Consider the following 21735-nt stretch of genomic DNA (forward strand, 5'->3'; position numbering starts at 1 on the left):
TTCTCAAGACTCACTGGTTCCCTTAGGCTTCACCAAGGTTGAGAGCTTGAAGAAGACCTCTATTTGGCAAAATGGAAGAAGCATGATTTAAAAAACAAAAACATAAAACCACTCCATTCATAGCAAAAGCTATGAGCTTTTGCACAGCAGGCAACCATGGTAAAAATCAGGAACTCTACTGAAATCTAGAAGAATGGAATGCAGTCACACAGCAAACAGCTGAGTAAAATACATTATTCTCTCTCCATGTTTTAAAAAAACTACAAAAACCCCAAACTAGATAAAACTAGAAAAATAACTGGATTGAACATATATCTACAATTGGCTTCAGGAATTGTAGCACTTATCCCATTCATAAAGTTAAAGACCAGAAAACCTGGAACATAAGAAACATGTATGTCCCTTTTTGTCTGTCTACCCCTAAGGAATCTGGGTTTGAGTTTAGGTCCAGACTCTGAGTTCCTGGACAAGTAACTTCCATCTTTCTCTGAACCTGTTTCCACATTGATATAACAGGAATGAAAATCCTTTACCTACCTCATATGGTTACTATAATGACAATATGAAGAGATAGCTAGGTGGTACAAAGAAAAGAGTGCTGGGCCTGGAGTCAGGAAGATGAGTTCAAATCCTGCCTCAGGAACTTACTAGTTGTGTAACCCTGAGTAAGTTATTTACTCTCGCAGCTTCACTTTCCTCTGTAAAATGAGGATAACAGCAGTACCAACCTTACAAGGTTGTTTTAAAGATGACATGAACATATAAAGTTTGCTTTGCTAAACTTTAAAGTGCTATGTAAGTGGTAGCTAAAGTTAAAAATTATATAGCTATAATTATTATTAGTTCTAGCTCTGGGGAAGAAGAGACTACATAGTGATAATGGCAGCTCCCAACCTATAAATGAGTTGCATTCCCAAAGTCAGTTTATTCTCAGCTGACTGGCACAAAGGAAGCCATTTCTCATAGAAAGAATGTTGCACAAAGTGATTTAGGTTCCCACACCATCTCCTAAGCCTATTTATACCCATAATGTAGCAGTACTTTGTATTGTAGAACCTCCACATGGGGTGTAACAATGTTTCTACGAGGAAAATGCCATCAGATTTCTAACAACAAATAGCAACTAAATCTCTTAGTGCTACAGTTCCAGAAGAGGGGTGGGGACTTCTTTCATTTCTCACCTGCTCCCAACCTGTTAGGTGACTGTCAAAGATCCCCCCTAGCTCAATTCCACTGGCTTATGTTCTCACTAGCAAGAAAGTGGAGGGTAGTTGTGTGTGAATGGAGGGAAAGGCTGGTAGTAGTGGTGTGGAGAAAAAGGCTGTGTGGTACTTCTTCTACCATCTTCTATGGTGCCTGGTGCCTGACATGGGGGAAGGGGGGGGGGGGCACACGGTGTCAGCGCAGCAAATCAAATGGGAGAGAAGTAATAAGGCCAAGTGGGTTGTATGTCTCTGGAAGTCTTTCCATAATGCTCCAAGGTAATAATGGATGTAAGAATTGCCTGAGAAAGGCACGTTCTCACAGCTATCAACTGAAGGTCTGAAGCATGGGTTTTGTCCTTTATAGTGAAAGAAACATAGGCACTTCATCATTAATTTTTATTTAGAAAACAAAAATTCCCAGCCACAAACAAATCAAGCCCCCTTTTTCTTAAATATTCATCAACTTAAAATATTCTGATCTCCTGAGAGAAAAACTGTTATACAGGCTGGACCAGACGAGCTCTAAGGTCCTTCCTTAACTCTGTGCCTTTATTATAATACCTCATGGTCTTGCTGTCTGTGGTTGTTTTTGCTGCTGTTATTTTTGGGGTCCCAATCTGCAATTTCATCTATATAAGGAACTCCATAAATGGAATGTTTTTCAAAGATGCAAAATAATTAATGATTCCTATGCAATCTGAGTCTTAGGGACAGGTTAAATAACTGGTCTATGGTCTCCCTATCATGAAAGTCAATTTTCTCTTTACTGTGCCAGAATGCCCCAAAGGCTACCTCTAAAAGGGCTGATTTTTCTTGGAATAGAATGAATAGATTTCTCTTATCCTTGTGTCCTGTAAAGTGTTACTACTATATAGTAGCTTCAGTCCAACAATGACCACAGCCAGATGTCCATACAAATTAGCAGTTCTTATGATATGATGGTATATATGGTAGATGTTCCTACCATACCTCCATGAGCAATGACCCTAAAGACATACACTAAAATTGGGCAGGGAGAGATGGCTGGAACCACTGGGCAGGTTGGTACATTATCTGGCTACAATAAAAATAGCAGAGGGGGAACTATTCATTTACAACACAGATGAAAATATTTTTAATACCTCTCACCAATAAATTCTAAGATTTGTCATCTCTGCTTCCAAATCTCATGGCTTAAGGTTCTACTGAGCCCTAACCTTTTCACCTCTTCACCAAAAGTTGTGTGGTAGTTTCTTAGAAGCCATGATTTTCCACACTCAAAATTAGTCTTGGGCAGCAGAAGACAGGGAGCGGTGAGGTTCAGGGCCAAGAGAAGAAAGCAGGCAAAGAAGTCAGGAGACAGAGGGTCAATGGGCTAAAGTTAATCTGAGGAAGAAGGGGATAGGGAGGTGTGTGTGTGGGGGGGGGAGGAATTACCAGCGATATTTTCAGAATGTGTCAGGCTGTTACAAAGAAGCAACAGCCATTCTATGGGTCTGTAAAGCTGGTTTTTGCTTGGTAAAAAGAACTCTCCAACTACTGTGGAAGAGCTGGACTCAAGAAATAACAACATCCCCATCACACTAATTGTTAAAGCAGAAGATAGATAAGCATTTCCTCATAGAGAGGTTGGATTAGATGATCTCTAAGATTTTTGCCAAATCAAAGATCCCATGAAGGATATATATGTGTATATCACTCTCTGTACCTTTGGAAACTGAAACTCTGCCAGATCTGAAAGGTATTCTAAGCCTCTGCAGCATAGCAGACCTTGGCTATTTTTAGGTTTAGCTTTGACAAACAAAAGCAAGTCAGTGAAGCCTCAATCTCAGAGCAAAATGCAAATAGTTCAGGCTAGACTTGTCTATGTTGCTGGGGCTGTATATCTTAAATGGGACATCCCATACTTTTCCTATTCACTGGACTATTCAGCTAACAGAACTATATTTTGATACTCCTGACCATGTTGATTTCCATGACTGATTAATCTTAATGTTACCCTTTTAAATATGCTAAGCGCTTAACCAAAGTATAAACTAAGTTTGACTTCTCTACACAGCATTCACCTGGAAGCATTAGTACTCATGTTTCTAACACCATAAAGTCCTGTGCAATACTCAATTCTTTTAGCCCCTTGGAATCCTACTTGTGGCTCTTTTACAGAATTGAAGCTACTTTAATTATATCTGGCACACATAGAGTTTCTTCTTACTATCTTGAGCATTTATCTAAGTGAAAACTCTTTCACTGTATAGTAAGATGGTGTGTCTCAGTAATGCTTGAATTTTATTGAAGTATGAAAAGATCCCTTCCATACCCACCCTCCCCTGAAGTCAACATGAGCATTAAATCTGACAGTAGGAAACCCAACTTACCATCTGGGAATGCTAATACAGGATGAACACAAGAGTCCAACTGGGAGAGACGCTCCAAAAGGGGAGCTTCATACTGGATCTCCGGAGGCATCGTAGTACTACCACTACTTGAACCACCACAGAGTACACAGGAAACATTCACATCACAGCTGCTTCGTATAGTACTGCTTCTGTGAACCTGCAAAGGGGCAAACAAGAACTGAGCACTTGGATCCTAGTAGTAAACAACCCAGATGTTCATGCATTGTACTTTATTCCTCTCTGGTCCCCAAAGATGGGTGTGTGAGTGAGTGTGTGTGTTAGGAATTGGGGGATGGATATAAGGTAAAGTAATTCCAAAACTCTTAACATATAATACTCCATTGGCAGTTGGCATCAGCAGTCAGGGTACCACAAATTTCCAAAAACACCTTACCAATAAAAATTAGTGTGTGGCACAGAGAATAATAGAGCACCAGCCCTGGAGTCAGGAGGACCTGAGTTCAAATCTGGCCTCAGACACTTAACACTTACTAGCCATGTGACCTTGGGCACTTAACCCCAACTGCCCTGCCCCCTCCAAAAAGCGCCAAAACAAAACAAAACCATCATAGCATGCTACAGCAGAAAGAGTAATCCAAAAGACTACTTGTATGAAATCATAAAAGCTGTGTTCTGGATCCAGTAGTGATACTTAACAATTCTGCGACCTTCAGCACAGAACTTAACTTTGTTGATCCTCAAGTTTCCCCATCTTTAAAATGCAGTAACTTGAGTAGATATTGAATTTCTTTCAAGTTTTAACATTCTATGTCATGTATTTAGGGTGGAACCCGACACATTAACTGTAGTATAATACATCTGCATTTATTTACATACTACTGAATGTACTGTCTCCTAATACACAGAATTTTTAATACTTATATTCATCTTTACAAAGTTGTGCTTATATTCAATTTAGAATTCATTCCCTTTCTTCTTCATTACCCTCCCCCACCCCTAATACAAAATGAATATTTCTTAATATTTACTAAACTAATGTATTGATCATGTATTTCACCTTTCCTAAAAACTCACTGTATAGGTGGCTAGGTGGTGTAGTGAATAGAGCACCAGCCCTGGAGTCAGGAGGACCTGAGTTCAAATCTGACTGCAGATGCTTGACACACTTACTAGCCATGTGACTTTGGGTAAGTCACTTAACCCCAATTGCCCTCCAAAAAGCAAAAAAAATAAAAATAAATAAATGAAAAATAAAAAAACTCACTGTAAGGTAATAATGACCAAAGTTCAGTAGTTTTATATACTGATAAAGGACATCTCTGCTGGCTTCTGAGAAATTCTTTTCTAAATTATACCCTAACTTCCCCCACCTTTATTTAAAAAAAATAAAATCAAATACAGCTCTTCAATTTCTCCAGTATTTGACAAGGGTTAATGTGATTTACAACAGTGTCCAAAACAGACAAGTGGATCATAATCCCTTGCCTGTGGGATTCATCATGCCAGTTGCATGTGGAATGTTAGCTTGTTGTTACACTTACAAACTATGGAAAATTCAGAGTTACATATGGTATCTAAAAAAGCCTTCAGGTTACCTCTACTAGGAACATAGTGCACTGTATACTTTTAAGTTAGAACCACTTTAGAGAGAAATGACAGTAGTAGCAATTTGTCATACAGTTTCCTTATCATTTTGTATTTTTCTGTAAGATCAAGTTCCAAATTTAGAGGGATATTTCTCTTTACTCTCTAAACCAAGACGATCCCAGATAAATCCTCTTATAAGCAACATGGTATAAATTCAGAATGTATTTAATTGCTATGAACAAAATTTTATTGATTGTTTTATCACAGTCTCCTTGTGTAGACTTTTAACTCACCAGTAGCTGACAGCAAATGGCTATGTCATTGTTAAATCAGAAGATGTGGGTTTAAATTCTGCCTCTACATCTTACCACGGCAGGATAGTACCCCTTCTCCCTCAGCATCATTTTCCTATGTCAAAAATGAAGTTGTACCCTAGTAATCACTACAACTCCTTCCAAAGCTAAATGCAATGATTCTATAAATACTACTCAGGCTTCACGTAGAAGAATTTGAGAGGGTAAAGATAATGGACCCAGAAAAACTACTTTAACAGTTACTAGGAGAAACAGAACTAGTGTGGCAACAATGGGAATGGAACAACAGTAAGCACTTCCTATCTCATTTGATTCTCCTAACACTGAGAGATAGGTAGAAGATGGCAAAGAACTTGATGACCGATTTGAATTGGAAGCACAAAGGATAAAGAGAGATAAGACCATTTAGAGGTAGAAGGGAGGTCTCAAGTCTAAAAGACAAGAAGGAAGGTATTGTCAGAAACAGAAATTAGAAAGCAGGGATGCATTGGGGGCGGGGGGAGGGGGTAGGAGGGTGATACAGAGCTAGAATATTAAGTGACAAATTTAAAAGCACTTGATTGCAACCTACAGAGGTATGTCACCATCTACTTGTGTCTCCACTGTAATAGCTCTACATAAAATTCTTAATGAAAAGGCTACCAATATTGGTAACCAACAGAAGAATTCTGATCCTAAAAGACCTTTATCATGGTCTGTAAAATAGAAAATTAACAGTTTAAAAAAGAATTAGTTTCATTTATATTAAAAGTTTTTGACTGGAATTTTGGTGCTTTTTCCTGAGTTTTTACATTTAAAATTCCATCTTCAACGTGTATGAACATCAATACCTGAAATGGCTTTGAAAACAGTCCTTGAAGCCATATCTGGCGCCTTGACATTCAAATTAAAGGGTTAGTATTGGCTAAGTTAAGCAAAATCTTTATACTTTGTCTCTACACTGCTAAATAGCTGCATTTACACAGGAACATTACAGATTGCATTTTTGGGAGAGCTACACAATCCCTCTTAGACACATACACTCAAAAGACCAGAAATGCCTCTGTGAAGAACCAAGTGATTACAACCAGTGATTTCAATCAAAAATTCTCTGAACAGCAGAATTCTAATTACCCATCATCACCTTATTTAAATTTTTGGCTTCTTAACATCCTTGGGTCTAAGGCTTGGGTTCAATGGCAAAAAAAAAAGGACTGGAAAAGGAAGCAAGGGTAGAAACAAATACTGATGATGGAAGAGCTTCAGCTTCAGGCAAGGTGAGGGAAAGAATATCACTAAGACAACAACTGGAGGAAGTACCCTGGAGAGTTCCATGTGGGGAGGTAGGGTTGTACTAAGTAAAAAGTTGAGTCAAGAAGACCAGATATTACACCAGTATTGGTTTGGGGTAAGAAAAACACTTTACATAGCCCTGGTCTATATATATATATATATATATATATATGCCTCCTTGCTATGATTAGGCTTAGAGAAAGTCAGCACCCTGTCAGACACAAAGTTAGGACAGTGAACCTCACTGAGATAGACATCCATGAACAAATTATATGAATACAGGTAAACCCATCTGTTTAGTTGGGCTTTCCAGGGTCACTCACCTTATCCTAAAGGGCAGGTATCAGGTTCCTGTGCAGAATATGGGTTCTATGATCAAAGCATGTCTTCCAAGACTTCAGTTAATTAGATTTCATCAACCATCAATAATAATTCTAGTGCTTCTATGGCATCATACCTAATTGTCCTTTTAGTATCATAATTTAACTAATTAAAATAACTCCCTAAGATTCAAAACTAGAAGATAAATCACTTCAGAAGTTTGTCCGTTTTAAAAACAGTGTTTTTGAAACCAGCCATCCAATTAAGATTCCAAACTATAAATGCCAAACATCAGATTTACTAAGTTTTAGTAGCACAAGTAGGACAAGGAAAATTCTCTTCCCAGAAAGGGTAACAAATATCCATGCACCTCATTGCAGAAGATCACACTTAAAGTAACTATCACACAACTTAAGCTAAACAAGTCCAACCTGTACCAAAAATAATGGTGCAGTATTAACACCTGCCATAATAAAAGGTCTAAAAGGCAAAGAGATCCATCATTAACATAAAAAGACAACTCTTAAATCACACATAAAATTCCAACACTAATATATGAAGAAAATCTCTACATAGCAAGTATTTGAGGATAACATCTTTCCCTTTCAAAACTAGTTCTCCTCTACTAATTTCTATGAAAGATATCATTCCCCCCCAAACTTTCAGGCTCAAAAACTTAGTGTTATCTTTGTTCTCTCACACATACTAAGTCACAAGCATCTCTGTACCTCTTGATTTGCATGTCTACTACTTGGCGCCTTCCTTTATATTGCTGCTCACTCCTGACACCGATGCCCAAGGTACTAAAATAATCCCCAGTCTTTCCCTGCTCTGATCTATCTTGTAGATCAGGAGTCAAACTTACAATGAGAATATCCCAAACCAGATTAAAATGTAATTAGGAAATTTTTGACAAAATAAATATACAATAATACATATGCATTAGTTTGTAAAAAGTTTTTCTAAGTCAATATGAGGCCCACAAGGAATCCAATTCTACTACAGTGTAACACTGGACTGGTTTTCATAAAATACTACTTTTATGTTGTTTGCCTTGTTCAGAAAGATTAAAGGTTTCCAAAGGGCCCACGAGACAGTGAAAACTCTTTAGACTAGATGGTATTTTATTCATCTTTGAATGACTTCTACTATCTACCAGTGTTTCTTACATACGGAAACTCAATTAAGTCACTGGAGTTGATTCAAAGAATTTGCAAAGTAACTTAAAAGCATATACCTGAGCCAGTCCTAGTTAAAACCAGCTTTCTCACTGTCTTAGAAACATACTTGGCCTTCTTTGACCTCTGTGCAAATTTTACTTCATGTTGACTTGCCTGTAATGGTGCCTCTCTCTCCTCACCCTTTCCTCATCTAAAACCTATCACTCAAGGTCTAGCTAAAACACCATTTCTACAACAATTTTTTTAAATGATAGTTTGAATTTATCTCACTCTTCTAAACTTGCAAAACAATTCACTGTGTGCTTTCACTGGAATTTAATTATTCTATACCATTACGTTGAGTGTTTATTTTATTTTTGGTATATTTTGTGTCTTTTCTCCATAACTAGATTATAAATTCCTTGAGGGTGGAAACCATGTCTTATAGGCTCAGTCCACAATGTTTTATAATACAATAAGCCCTCAAGTATCTTTTATGACCCAAGTTCTAAATGGCAGCCAATACTTGTTATTAAAATTTTAAAATCGAGACTAAGGAGATCTTAAGAGACTGTTGTAATGAATGTGAATAACAAATAATATTTTATAATTGGCATGGAAATAAATATATATGATACCTTCCTAGGTATATATGACTTAGTCAATTAACATTAACTCATGCAATTAATTTGCCTTTAATGAGCACAAACCAGGAGTAATATGAAGGGACGGATGGTGGCCTAGAAACATTCTGGGTCGCAGAGAGTAGTAGGTAATCTGAAATTCAAAAGGTCAATCAAAAGCTGATCCTCTTTGATTTGTTTAAACAGTGTTAATCAATCAGAAGAATTTATTAAGCTCATACTATATGTCAGGCACTGTTAAATGCTGGGGAGGGGAAAAAAAGGCACAAAAAGATTGTCACCGTCCTAAAGGGGCTCTCATTCTAATGGGGACAAGATACAAATGGGGGTGTCTGGTGGGAGGAGAGGAGAGTGAGAAGTGTACAGACTGATCTTAGAGGAAAGGCACTATAGTAACATGGGACTGGGAGAGACCTCTTGCAGAAAGTAGAAATCTGAGCTGAGTCTTGAAGGAAGCCAAGAAGAGAGTGCCCCAGGCATAAAGAACTAACCAGAGTTCCAGAGTATTCTGGAGAGTCCAGTGTTCCTGGACTGAAGAGTAAATGTGTAAGAAGAGTAAAGTTTAAGGGGAAAAAAACATTGGAAGGTAGAAGAGGCCAAGTTGGGAAGGGTTTTATAAAAGCCAAACAAAAGGTTTTTGTATTTGCTCCTGAAGGGTAATAAGGAACTCTAAGACTGTACTGAGTAAAAGGTGTCATATTTGGACCTGCACTTTAGGAAAATCACTCTGGTGACTGAATGGAAGACAGACTGGAATGGGGGGAGACTTGCGGCTAGCAGACCCACCAGCAGGCTATTGCAATAATCAAGGTGTAAGATAAGAGCCTGCACTAGAATGGTGGCAGTGTCAGAGGAAGAAAGGGACATCAATCTATAGCAGCATTTTAGGATCCAACATGTCTTTTTTCACAAAGACCAGAGTGCAACATCTTAGTTATTAAATAGAATGACATTTCACTTGTGTCAGTTTCCAATTTTAGCATCAACATACTGGACTAAACGAAAACATGATTTTGGCCCCAGACAGAGTGAGTGAATGGTATATGCTTCCCATCGTTTATGGTGAGTTGCTATATCTAGGAATCTAACTAACATTTCAGGGTGGAGGGGTACAACAAAGCTAGCCAGAATATAGAAGCAGCCCATTACTCCAAAATACAATTCCCAACAACATTACTCTCTGCTTCAGGAATAAAAAGATTACTCTTATTATATCAAATATGCATTTATAGCCCTAAAACTCTGAAATAAGTATTTTTAGGTACTATAAAGTATAGTTGCTCTATATCAATTAACCAACAACTATGTCCAAGGTGTCGTTCAATAAAGAGCTATGAAGAGCTATAAAGATAAAGATACTTTCAGCAATCAATGTCTATACAACTTCAGCAATTTTGTTACAAACAAATTGTTTTTTTGTCCATATTTAAAGTTTTCTAAATGTTCTAATATTTCATGCTTGAGAAACTTTTTAAAATTTTTATAAATTTATGTTTTTGTTTTGGGGGTAGGAAGGCATGGGGATCTCCACAACAAGGAAATCCAGAAAATTACAAAACTCAATATAATAGCTCATGAACAACTCCATAGTCTATGAGGTGAAACTTCAAAGTAAAACTGGCTCCACATCCAAAAACCCATCCTTCCTGTCTTGTTTTATGTTCAAGTACACAACTGTAAAAAACATTAAGGACAAGAATGACTATGATTAATTTCCCCATACCTGACATTAAGGTATTAATTGTTTTAATGTACTGTTTATTAATTTACTTTACCCCACTTCACAATTTTTCTCTTAGAAAACAGTTTAGATTTTGGAGGTTTTTTCCCAAAATTTAGAAGGGAGAAAACTGCTGAATTTTCTTAAGTTTTTTTTCTTACTGACTGAAGATCAACTGAGAAAAAGTGAAACTCTTCTGCACCTTTCTCTTTTAAGAGGTTATGAAAGGGTCAGCTAGGTAGTGAAGTGAACAGAGCACCAGCCCTGGAGTCAGGAGGACCTGAGTTCAAATCCGGCCTCAGACACCTGAAATACTTACTGTGTGACCTTGGGCAAGTCACTTAGCCCCAACTGCCCTACCTTCCCCCCACCCAAAAAGGTTATGAAAAAATTTTGTTGAAACTACCATAAAATAGAAGATATCGTCCCAAGAACAAAACAAAGCCACCAAAATAATCAAACATTAATTGTTGTTTGAAATGTATTTAATCAACTTCAAAGTCTAAACTTCATTTCTGTATTTACAAGCTCTACTATAAAATTGTAATTTAATAATTTTTTAAATTTATAAATTTACAAGTTCCTGTAGTTCCAAATTTTACTGTCTTTGTTAGTATTCAACAATCTCTGTCTTTCTAGCAACAGAATCATCTCTAAATCTCAGGACACACCCCTGAAGATAGGAGACCTAAAGTAATAAAAATAATACTTCAGGAGGCACATTATTTCCCATTTATTATGTTAAGTAATATATCTCTTCTAATTCTTACTGAAAAGTTTAAGATGCCCGAGGTTATAACAGCAGCTGTGACACTTCCACCTGACTGAGCACACTCTCCACCCAGGACAGGAGATCAAGACATACCAGTACTGACCTTCTTGGAGAGGGGCACAATGCTGTTGGGTCGAACAAGTCTCCGTTTCTTACAGCTCAGGACAGGACGGGTCCGGGCTGCTCCACATGGACCATCAGCAGAAGCAGAAACCAGATTCAACCGTTGCTTTTTATGTAGTAATTCCTCGGCATCAGAACCATCTCCGGGAGGATGGTCTGCCAAACTAGACTGGAGTCTACACAAGAGGGTAAGTATTAACATCTTAAAATATTGTTTTTTTTTTTTTTTTTAAGCAAAGAAAGAACAGTCTATTCATTTTATACTACCTCCAAAATAAACCATGAGTTCATAGAACACCATTATTTAGTCACTACAACCATAACTAACCAGGATAAAGGTTTAATTAAGCTAGAATATTAACTTGCATGGGCTTTGTTTCCTTTCACTCCTCTCCTCTCCCCATATTCCAGTTAGGGAATTACTGAGTAAAAAGAAAATAGAAGATACCAGTAAAGGGAACCACAGTGTCTCAAGGTGGGTAGCACACAAAATATGCACAGCAGAGCCTTCAGCCTTTGCAATCTCACTTAGGGCTATTCTGAAAATACTAACGTATTATATATTAGCCTGATGTGATCCAACATTATTAAATGAAGTTTACTGATGAGCTAATTTGACAATTTCGTTTTTGGTGTGTGAAGATATTTAAACTTACGGATTAACAACTCCATTGATTGGTCTCACTATTCCACATGGTTTGGCGGAAAAAGTCTCTGAAGTATTGGTGGTACCAAGACTTTCTAGTGGCTGAGTGGCTGATTGTATGGAATCAACCTGCACAGAGAGGAAAAAAAGTGAGTATGTATTACTATTCACTTAATAATCTTCCTACTGTGTTAAGTAAATCATCACAATTGAGGCAATTAGAAATTCTAAGATGTTCAGACCATAAAAATAAGTCTTTAAAAGTTTCAAGAACACATAAATGTTGCATCATCTCCTGCTTTCACCCCCCAAATATCTGAAAACCTAAAAAGCCACTGACTATAAAGAGTCATGACTCAGAAAAGTCATCGAACAACTATATAGCATAAAACTTCAATTTGGTGTTGGAATGATAAACTAATTTTGAGTCTCAAAATAAGAGTTTTAAATTCAGCTAGCACCCCCACCTCTGACAATATAGTAAGACTAGAGAAAGATGGATATGTCATCTCCATTAAAACCATGCAATTATTTACTGGTCCACCACTGATGCATTTTAAGAGGAAAAATCCATTTTGAGGTAATTTTTACTTTATTTAGACTTTAGCATTTGATAGAACACAGAAAAGATTTGAATTATATTAAATCTGCTCTATGCAGCTGACTTCCAAATATCTTTCTCCACTCCCTGAGCTTGTCTATCATATCCAAGGAACCACCTTCTAAACATTCCTACCTGGGTGGCCCATCATCATCTCAAACTCACTACATCCCAAAATAAACTATTCAATTCTTCTAAAACCTGTCTCTTCCGCAAATTTTCACATTTTCATTGGCAGAACCATATTACACATACCCCCAGTGACCAAAGCTCAAAAAACTCACAATCATCCTTCCCTCTTAGCCTTCAATTCCCGGCAGATGCCAAATTCTGTCAATGCCACCCCTTGAAAACTATCTCCTTTCTACTTCCAATGCAACTGCCTTACCTACTACAATACCTTCTACTTGGTCTCTCTGCTTCCAATTACCTTCCTTTACAATATATCTTTTACATAGCTGCTAAAGTAACCTACCACACAGGTCTGATCACCTTACTAAAAAAACTACAATGGTTCTCTATCATCCATGGGTAAAATATATAAATATCTTACACTTTCAAGACCCTTCACATTCACCCATCCCACCACATCTTTTCTGATTTATGCACTCTAAATTCTAGCCCAAATAGACTATTAAGTGTTTTCATTTCTGTTTCATTCTGCCCTTTGCTTCATCTCTCTTGCTCAAGTCAAACCTCATGCCTTTAAAAATTTACTGTGGTGTCCCTTAATCTCCAATAACTGACAGTCTTCCTCTCCCTCCAAGGTTTAGATCAGGCGCCCCCACATAGAAGAGTGCTCTTCCACCCCCTCAATTGGTTTTTTAAAACCAACTTAGTGATTTTTATTGATGGGTGATAACTTTATATTCCTAGATATCACTAAACTGTGTACAATTAGAAACTCAACATTAGAGAAGAGCAGACAGCAAAATTAAACAAAGCAGACAAAGAAATATCAAACTTCATTATTTGCCCATTTAAAAATCTTGTGTACACAGAAGCATAAATGCAGTTCAAAATCTTTAATAGCAATAAATTTACAATCACCCATCTATTTAGCCTAACATCTTAACTCCAAATATTTGCTCTCCAATTGGTTTTTAACATTTTTTAAGATTCTGATTTCCAAATTTTCTCCTTCCCTCCAGTCCCTCCCCATCCATTGAGAAGACAAGCACTATGACAGCAATTATATATATGAAGTCATGAAAAAACATTTCAATATTAGCCATGCCGAATTTTTTTAAAAGCAAGGCAAATAAAGAGGAAAAAGATATGCTTCATCTACACTGAAACTGCCTGTTTTCTAAATGGAGGTGGACAGAATTTTTTCATCATGAGCCCTTTGGAATTATCATAGATTATTGTATTAAACAGAGTAGATAAGCCTTGTTATAATATTGCTGTTATTATGTATAATGGTTTCACTTCACTTTGTATTAGTTCATATAAAGTCTTCTCAGGTTTTTCTGAAACCACCCACTTTGTCATTCTTATAGCACAATAGCATTCCAATCACAATTATATGCTACAACTTGTTCAGCTTTCCCCAATGGATTGGCATCCTGTCAATTTCCAATTCTTTCACCACAAAAAGAACTGCAATAAATATTTTTGTACATATAGCTCCTTTCCCTTTTCTTTGATCTCTCTGCAATACAGACCAAGCAGTGTGGTATTGCTAGAGCAAAGGGTATGCAGTTTTATAGCCCTTTGGGCATAGTTCTAAATTGCTCTCCAGAATGGTTAAAACAGTTCAATAGTGATTCAGAGCATTTTTTATATGACTACAGTTAGCTTTGATTCCTTCTTCTACTCATATCCTTTGACTATTTATTAATTAGGATACATAGGGCCACTCAATCTTCTTGCTACTGCTTCTAGACAACCATCTTTTCATCCTTGAATCTCACAAGACCACTCTGTTCAACATCTGCACTTAATCATTTTCTAATTTTTATGGGAGGTGGGGGGGAGGGAAAGGTGAGAGGAGGGCAGATGAATGAATAAGGGATCCTCACCTTCTACACCAAATATATGGTAAGCTCTCCCTTTTTTTTAAAATAACAAATTTAACATAGTCTATGGCTATAGTAAACACTTAAAAAAGTTAATGTTATTAGCTCAAATATATAAATGTCTTATTTTGAGGCTCTCTTGTTGAAAAGATACTGTAAAGTAGGGGAGAGGGGGACTGAACTTGTAGTTAATAAGATTCACATTAAAAGCCCACGTCAAAACCGTTACAAACTTTGTAATGGTAGGAAATCATTTAACCTGTGCCTCAATTTGTGCCCTGACAATATTCAAGATCTCATCTAGATCTATGTTCTTTTATTAACTATATGATTCTACAATCAGATCATAGACAAGAGAACCTAAAAGGACAGTGTCAGCTAAATGTCAGTGCCTATAATCTAAAGGATATTCTCTCATCAACATTCAAATACAAGGGATCTGAACTTTTTTTCTTTTTCTTTTTTTTTGGCATAGCCTGTTCCTCATGCTTGTAACACCAATGATACCTATAGCAGCTGCTATGAATATGCATACATATTTCCAGAGTAGATTCACAAAATATAATAAACTCTCTTCCCCAAAGGCAAAACCAAAATATTTATTTGGAACATCACTATTAGGATACCAGGAAGTAATAATTCAGCTAGGTACTCATCACTAATTCAGGAAGCACTGACATCTCAAGCATTCTTTCTGTTAGGCCTCCCCTAAAACAATTTCCCCTAGGCAAGTTCCTCCCTTCGTTCTCCGCTCTGCCTCTCCTGCTCTGTTTCAGTCTCACTCTGCTCAATTGGGCAAGCTCTTCCCACATATGACTCAGGCTGTATCACAGCTGTGAGCTGGCTGAGCCAGAGCCCTGCAGGTCACACAGGCCTATTAACGGGAGGAGAGGATCTTCCTATTCCATTAACATTACATGGCTTAGAAGGCACTCTTTATCTGTTCCTTTTTGAATCCCTACCTTCCTTGAAAGCTTAGTTCAAGCACAACACCTTAAGTATAAAGCCTTTCTTGATCTCTAGTGTAGGGGACTCCTTTGGTAAAACCTATGGACCAAATAGTATTTTTAATTGGAAAAAAAAACACCAAGAAAATCAGTTATATTGAAATAGTTTATCTATCTATCTATCTATCTATCTATCTATCTATCTATCTATCTATCTATCAAAAAGTTGAAAGGATGCAAATTAAGAATCCTCTTCCAGTAGCATGTAAGTTCCTTGACAAGGACTGTTTACTTTTTTATCTCTGTATCCCCAATATCTAACAGTGTCTTGAACATAGTACATAGAGGATATATACTTGATGAATTGAACAGTGAGTTCTGAAAAGCTGCAACAGTAGCAAGCTTAATCTCAACATTTAGGACTTTTCCACTTTGTTTTGTTTTTAAAGACAAATGTTTTCCTATATCTCAACTCTTTCACACATCCTCTATGAGGAAATTTGGGTCTTACATCAAAAGTCAGTCTACCCGGTCTTTGCATAATTACATAAAGTACATATGTTAATCTATGTCATCACTTCTAATCCACTGAGTACCACATGAAAACACAAACACAGAAAAGTCCAGGAAAATCCAGAAAAGAGGTGATGAGGTCCTGACTATATCAAAAAGAGAATACAAGAGAAGAAAGATCTTGCAGAGGTAGAATTGGCACTATATGACAACTCATTGAGTTCAAAGTGATGACATAGCTAAACATAAATTTAACCCCCCCACCCTAAAACTCTAAAAGCATTCCATATACTTATCCCATTGCAATGTATTAAAATTATCTCTATATCTGTCAACACTTCTAAATAGTAAGTTGCTTAAAGCTAATAAATCATCAAGCATTTATTAACTGTCTACTTTGAGGGAGACCATACTTGGTACTGGGGATACAAATAAAGAATGAAACAATCCCAACTCTAACAAGTTTAAATCTTTTCAAGGGAGACAACATATAAGTGAAGTATGCATACATGCAGAATAAATACAAAATTTTTATAAGGAAGTTAGAGAGGGAGAGAAAGTAGAATCAGGAAAAGCCTCAGCAAACAGTAGTTTTTGAGCTATGCCTTATAGAGGGAAAGTCTATGAGATGGAAAGAGGAAGAAGTGAAATTTCAGACATGGGGTACATACAGCTAATGTAAACGCATGGAGCCAGTACATAAAATGTCCCTGTGTGAAAAACAAAGAAAAAGTCAATTTAAGCTGGATCTCAAAATGTGAAAAGGGTATTAAATAATGTAGAATAAACCTGTTTTAAAAAAAAAAAGGAAAAGTCAAGTTTTAAAGGGCTAGAAAAGCCAAACAGAGGGGTTTACATTTATCCTAGGATAAATAGAAAGCAACTAGAATTTACTGAGTAAGAGAGTGAAATGGTCAGCTCTGTTTTACAAAAAATTATTTTGTTATTGCACTGTGCAGTGAATAAACCTCCATGAGGAAGAGACTGGAGAAAGAAGGAAAAAAAAACAATTAGGAGATCGTTTCCCAAGAAAGAGTAAAATAAGGGCCTTAATTAAGATGTTGCTTGCGTGAAAAGAGAGGACTAGATATGATAACAGAAGACTGAAGTTCAGGGGAAAGAATGGGGTCAGACATAGATTTAGGAGTCATCTGTACAGAAATGATAATTAAGCCCAGAAAGATGATGAGTTCACCAAGAGAGATAGTGTGAAGAAAAACGAGAACCCAAGACAGAGCCTTGAGATAACCCAGTTAGGGGTCATGAAACTGCTGATGAATCAGCAAAGTAACCTAAAGAAGAAGCAGTCAAAACAGGTAGGAAGAGAAAAATTAGAGACCTGAAAACTCATAGGAGAAAGCACAACCAGGAGGAGAAAGCAGACAACAATGTTAAATAAAGCAGAGAGATCAAAAAAGAATTAGGACTAACAAAAGGCCATTAGATTCGGGAAACAAGAAATCATTGGTAATCCCTCAAAGAACAACTTCACTTAAAGTGAAAAGAGTAGAAGCCAGATAGCAAAGGTCTGAGAAGTCAATGAGAAGAAAGTTAACGAAAGTAATATATGTAAAGAGCTTTTCCTGACAGTTTGGCTAAGGGACAAAACAGGGACTAAGAACGACAGGGACTGAAGGGATTATAAGGCCTAGTTATAGTTCTTACAATATCTGTACACTGCAAGCACCTAAGTGCATTATATTTGTCAAATTTTTTAGTATCGGGTGTGCATTTTTCCTCCAAGTGAATACATTCCTAAAATGAATATAGAAATCTACTTGGGTGATGAAAAGATTTCAGAAATACCCCCTTTACTCACATTTCAGGAACAAAACTAATGCTTTTAGATTAAGTGGAACAGAAAATGTGGACTACCATGTGTGCCAAAGTGGTATAGACCTGGCATACAACAAATGAGATAATGAACATGAAGTATACAAACTTAAGGCATTAAGCTTCTGAGTGGGGGGAGGGAAAACATGAAGCAAAGAATTTTCATAGCCAACAAGCAGGTAATGGAGAGATAATGCCAGCAATTAGAAATCCTACAGATACCCTAGATAGTCTCTTATAATTCTTCACTGAATGTATCATGACCTAATATATTTAGTCCAACACAAAAACTTGAAAACCCATTATGTAAGGCAAGTCCCAACACTATCTAGTGTTCAGTAAAACATGATTCGTCTCCAACTGAGAACTTAATTTCAGATTCTTGAGGTTAAAAACACAAGAAGAAGGACAAAACAGAACCTATGATATTCCCTATCTCTCCTCCTCCCCTCCCCCAACCACCACCTCCGAAACAAATAGGAGATCATGAAGAACCTTCAAAGGAACCTACATGTTTCAACCTACAGACAGGCCATTTGAGTTAAGCACATTTAAACAAGTGAATAGTTAAACCTCAGTTTCTAAATACCATTTTGCTTGAAAATAATAACACAATGAGAGAAGTAACCTCAAAGCAGGCCATCTATCAAGAATTCCTTTTAAAACAATCTCACAAAATGGTTGTCTTATCTTTTACAGATCTCTAGTAAAATAAACTCTATACACCTGCAAAGGCAGCAACTTCTACTTTTGGACAATACTATCATATAAAGTTTTCTTTATACTAAGACTAATCTGCCCCTTCTACTATTTCTACCCCTTGCTGTTCCATTCACCAACCACCATTACTCCTCTTCCTAGCATTACTGCTAGGTGATCTCTCTTCTGATGCCAATTTTAGTTTAACTTCATCACTTCTTAAAGAGCAGCCCTCCTCCACATAATAAAAACAAAAACCTAATGCCTATGACCAAGTTCTGTGGACTCAACTGGTCCCCTTGACTCCCATGTCACTTTTTTTCTGCTCTCCAACATTCTGAAACATGTCAGGATATTCTTCTGCCTCTTCAGATTTTTCTTTCCTGTCATTTGTAAAGCTATTCTTTGATTTTTTTTTTTCAAGAACACAATTTTCTCTGATAATCTGGAAAGCGGAGAAACTTTACTTGTGTCTTCCAGGACAGAAATTTTTGCCTGCTTGCTCGAATTGTTACTTGCTCACTGCAGGAGGGTAAAAAAAAAAATCACACAACCAGTTCAGTCACTAAGAAATTCCCCTTGCATTCCATAATACTAAGAAGTATGGATTCAAAGTCCACATCTGGACCTTATTAGCTGGGCACCGAGAGTTAAATATCCCACTCTCTGCCTCATGTTCTTCAACTGTAACATTCGGATACTCTTCCTCTTATAGAGTGCTGTGGAGGTCCAAGTAAGATTATGCAAATTTTGTCAAGTACTTTGAAAACATTAAAATAGTAAATAAACATTCACTCTAATTGTCTGCATTTTACAGGTAACAAGTCTTGCCCAGCATCACATAGCTAAAATGGAACAGAGCCAGAGTTTATTTCAACAAAATCCCCTGACAGCAAAACCAGAAAACTCTAGGTAAGCAGCTTGTCCAGAAGAACTTGGAACTTTAAAAGAAGAATTAACAAAAATGAAATGACCTAGAAGGAGGTGTATTCTCTATTCTTCCACTCAGTTACAGTAGTGAAAGCTTATCTACAAGGCATGGGGTAGTGAAACCAATAAATGAAGGCATTAAGAAATGCTAAATTTGGGGGCAGCTAGGTGGCACAGTGAGTAGAGCACCGGCCCTGGAGTCAGGAGGGCCTGAATTCAAATCCAGCCTCAGATATTTAACACACTAGTTGTGTGACCTTGGGCAAGTCACTTAATCCCAACTGTCCTCCAAAAAGAAAAAAGAAAGACAAAAAAGCTAAATTCTCATGTTAGGGACTTATTTTAGTTTTTATTTTATTTTAGTTTTAGATCACTTATGCTTTCAAATGATGGATGATGTGAACATTAAAATTTCCAATAAATCTGGACCTGGGAATTTAAATCTCTCCACTTTCCTTCTCCCACCCCAATCCCAGAATTTTAACAAATGTTAACAAAAAATTTCAGTATGAAAGGCATTATGAAAAGTATCACTGTTCATAAAGATGCACTCCCAACATATGCTCTTCTATCTTGACTTAAGAAGGACAAAGCTGGAGGATCACTTCATTAACAAGCAGATTATGGATACTTCTCTAATTCCATCTCACAAACCACCTACTCTTCCCACCCCGTCCCAAAAGAATCAACTTTCTGGGTCTCTCAGCAATGATCAATACAGGTTTGTATAGTTAAACTTAACCTAAAAGGGCTAAGCACATTGGCTAAATAAAAGACAATTTCAGAATGAAACTGAATTTGCTAATCATGTGAAAATACCCTCTTTGTGACTCAGTGCCTACCCCCTAAGCCAGGACAATTAAAAATAAAAAAACCTTTTGAAGGCCCTTAGACCCTGTTCCCCTCAGGAAACATTGTCAGAAGAGTCTGGTTCTGACATGATCCCTTCCACTACGACCAACACACACACACACACACACACACACACACACACACACACACACAAAATGCAGTGTTACCTGGTCTTCTTCAAACTGAAAACAAAATGAATGCATATACATTCGTGTGAGTCATTTGTTATTCAGTCATTTCAGCTGTCTTTCTTGGCCAAGAAAACCCCAAATGGGCTCACAGTATGCTACTTCCTTCTCCAGCTCATTTTACAGATGAGGGAACAGGCAAAGAGGGTGAAGTGACTTGCCCAGGGTCACACAGCTATTAAGTGTCTGAAATATGATTTGAACTCAGAACACTGAGCATTCCTGACTCCAGGTCTGGAGCTCTATCCACTGTGGCATCTAGCTTTCCTATACACAAATAAATCTTGGTGGGGGTAAGAAAATAGGATAACCACTACCTATAGGTTTTTCTTTTTTCATTTTATTTAGGATCATGTCATTTCAATCAAAAAACCTATTATTTCATTTGTTTAGATGTTCCCTTTATCAAGGCAGAATGCAACTCTTCTACCCTTTAGTAGAGTCCAAAATTCATAGTTGCTTAAAGTAAAAGCCTACTCAACAGAACACAATTCTCTCTGATTTCAAGATTTCTAGGAAAATAAATACTTTGTTTAGTTCCTCCCTTAACATCAGGGTCCTTCCTTTCCCCTCTTAATGATGTATAAAGAGAGGGACATGTAAACCTAATCTTGCAAAGATTTTCTGACTTACAAATTAATACAGAGTTAAAAGACTTAGGCTCTAGACCTGTCTCTGTGTCTCAATTTCTGCATGTATAACTAAGGGTGTTAATCCACCTCTTCCTTACTAACTTTGGGGAGTGAGTATAAAATGGCAAAGCTATGTGAAAATACTTTTGAGTTCATCCATTTGTTCTTTCATTCAGTCAACAAGCATATACTTCACAGAGTATCTGTTACACAGGAAAGTAAATTTAAGATATTTTTGTGGTTACCAATATACCGTGTTTCCCCGATAATAAGACCTATCCCGAAAATAAGCCCTCCTCTTACTGTGTAAGATTCCTCTAAAATAAGCCCTATTGAGATTGCTACTGTAGTGAAGGTGATCCCCTGAGCCACACGCTACATTACGGTACCCTCTGTATGCACCGCCCCCCCCCCCCCCC

At 37.1% G+C, this 21735-nt stretch overlaps 1 protein-coding gene across 3 annotated transcripts in view; it reads right to left on the reverse strand.

The window, feature by feature from the left end:
- KANSL1 (KAT8 regulatory NSL complex subunit 1) overlaps positions 1 to 21735 on the reverse strand; it is a 214301-nt gene that overhangs the window by 14053 nt on the left and 178513 nt on the right. For all 3 annotated transcript variants that reach the window (XM_069076216.1, XM_069076214.1, XM_069076215.1), the window contains 3 exons: positions 12111 to 12229; positions 11435 to 11630; positions 3560 to 3737 (listed from right to left, as the gene is read on the reverse strand). In XM_069076216.1, the coding sequence (XP_068932317.1) occupies positions 3560 to 3737; positions 11435 to 11630; positions 12111 to 12229 (493 nt within the window). The remainder of the gene's footprint in view (positions 1 to 3559; positions 3738 to 11434; positions 11631 to 12110; positions 12230 to 21735) is intronic.

The sequence above is a fragment of the Petaurus breviceps genome, unplaced genomic scaffold, assembly GCF_028583685.1.
Source record: "Petaurus breviceps papuanus isolate PSGF00001 unplaced genomic scaffold, PetGlider_PUasm1.0 90925, whole genome shotgun sequence".
NCBI lineage: Eukaryota > Metazoa > Chordata > Mammalia > Diprotodontia > Petauridae > Petaurus > Petaurus breviceps.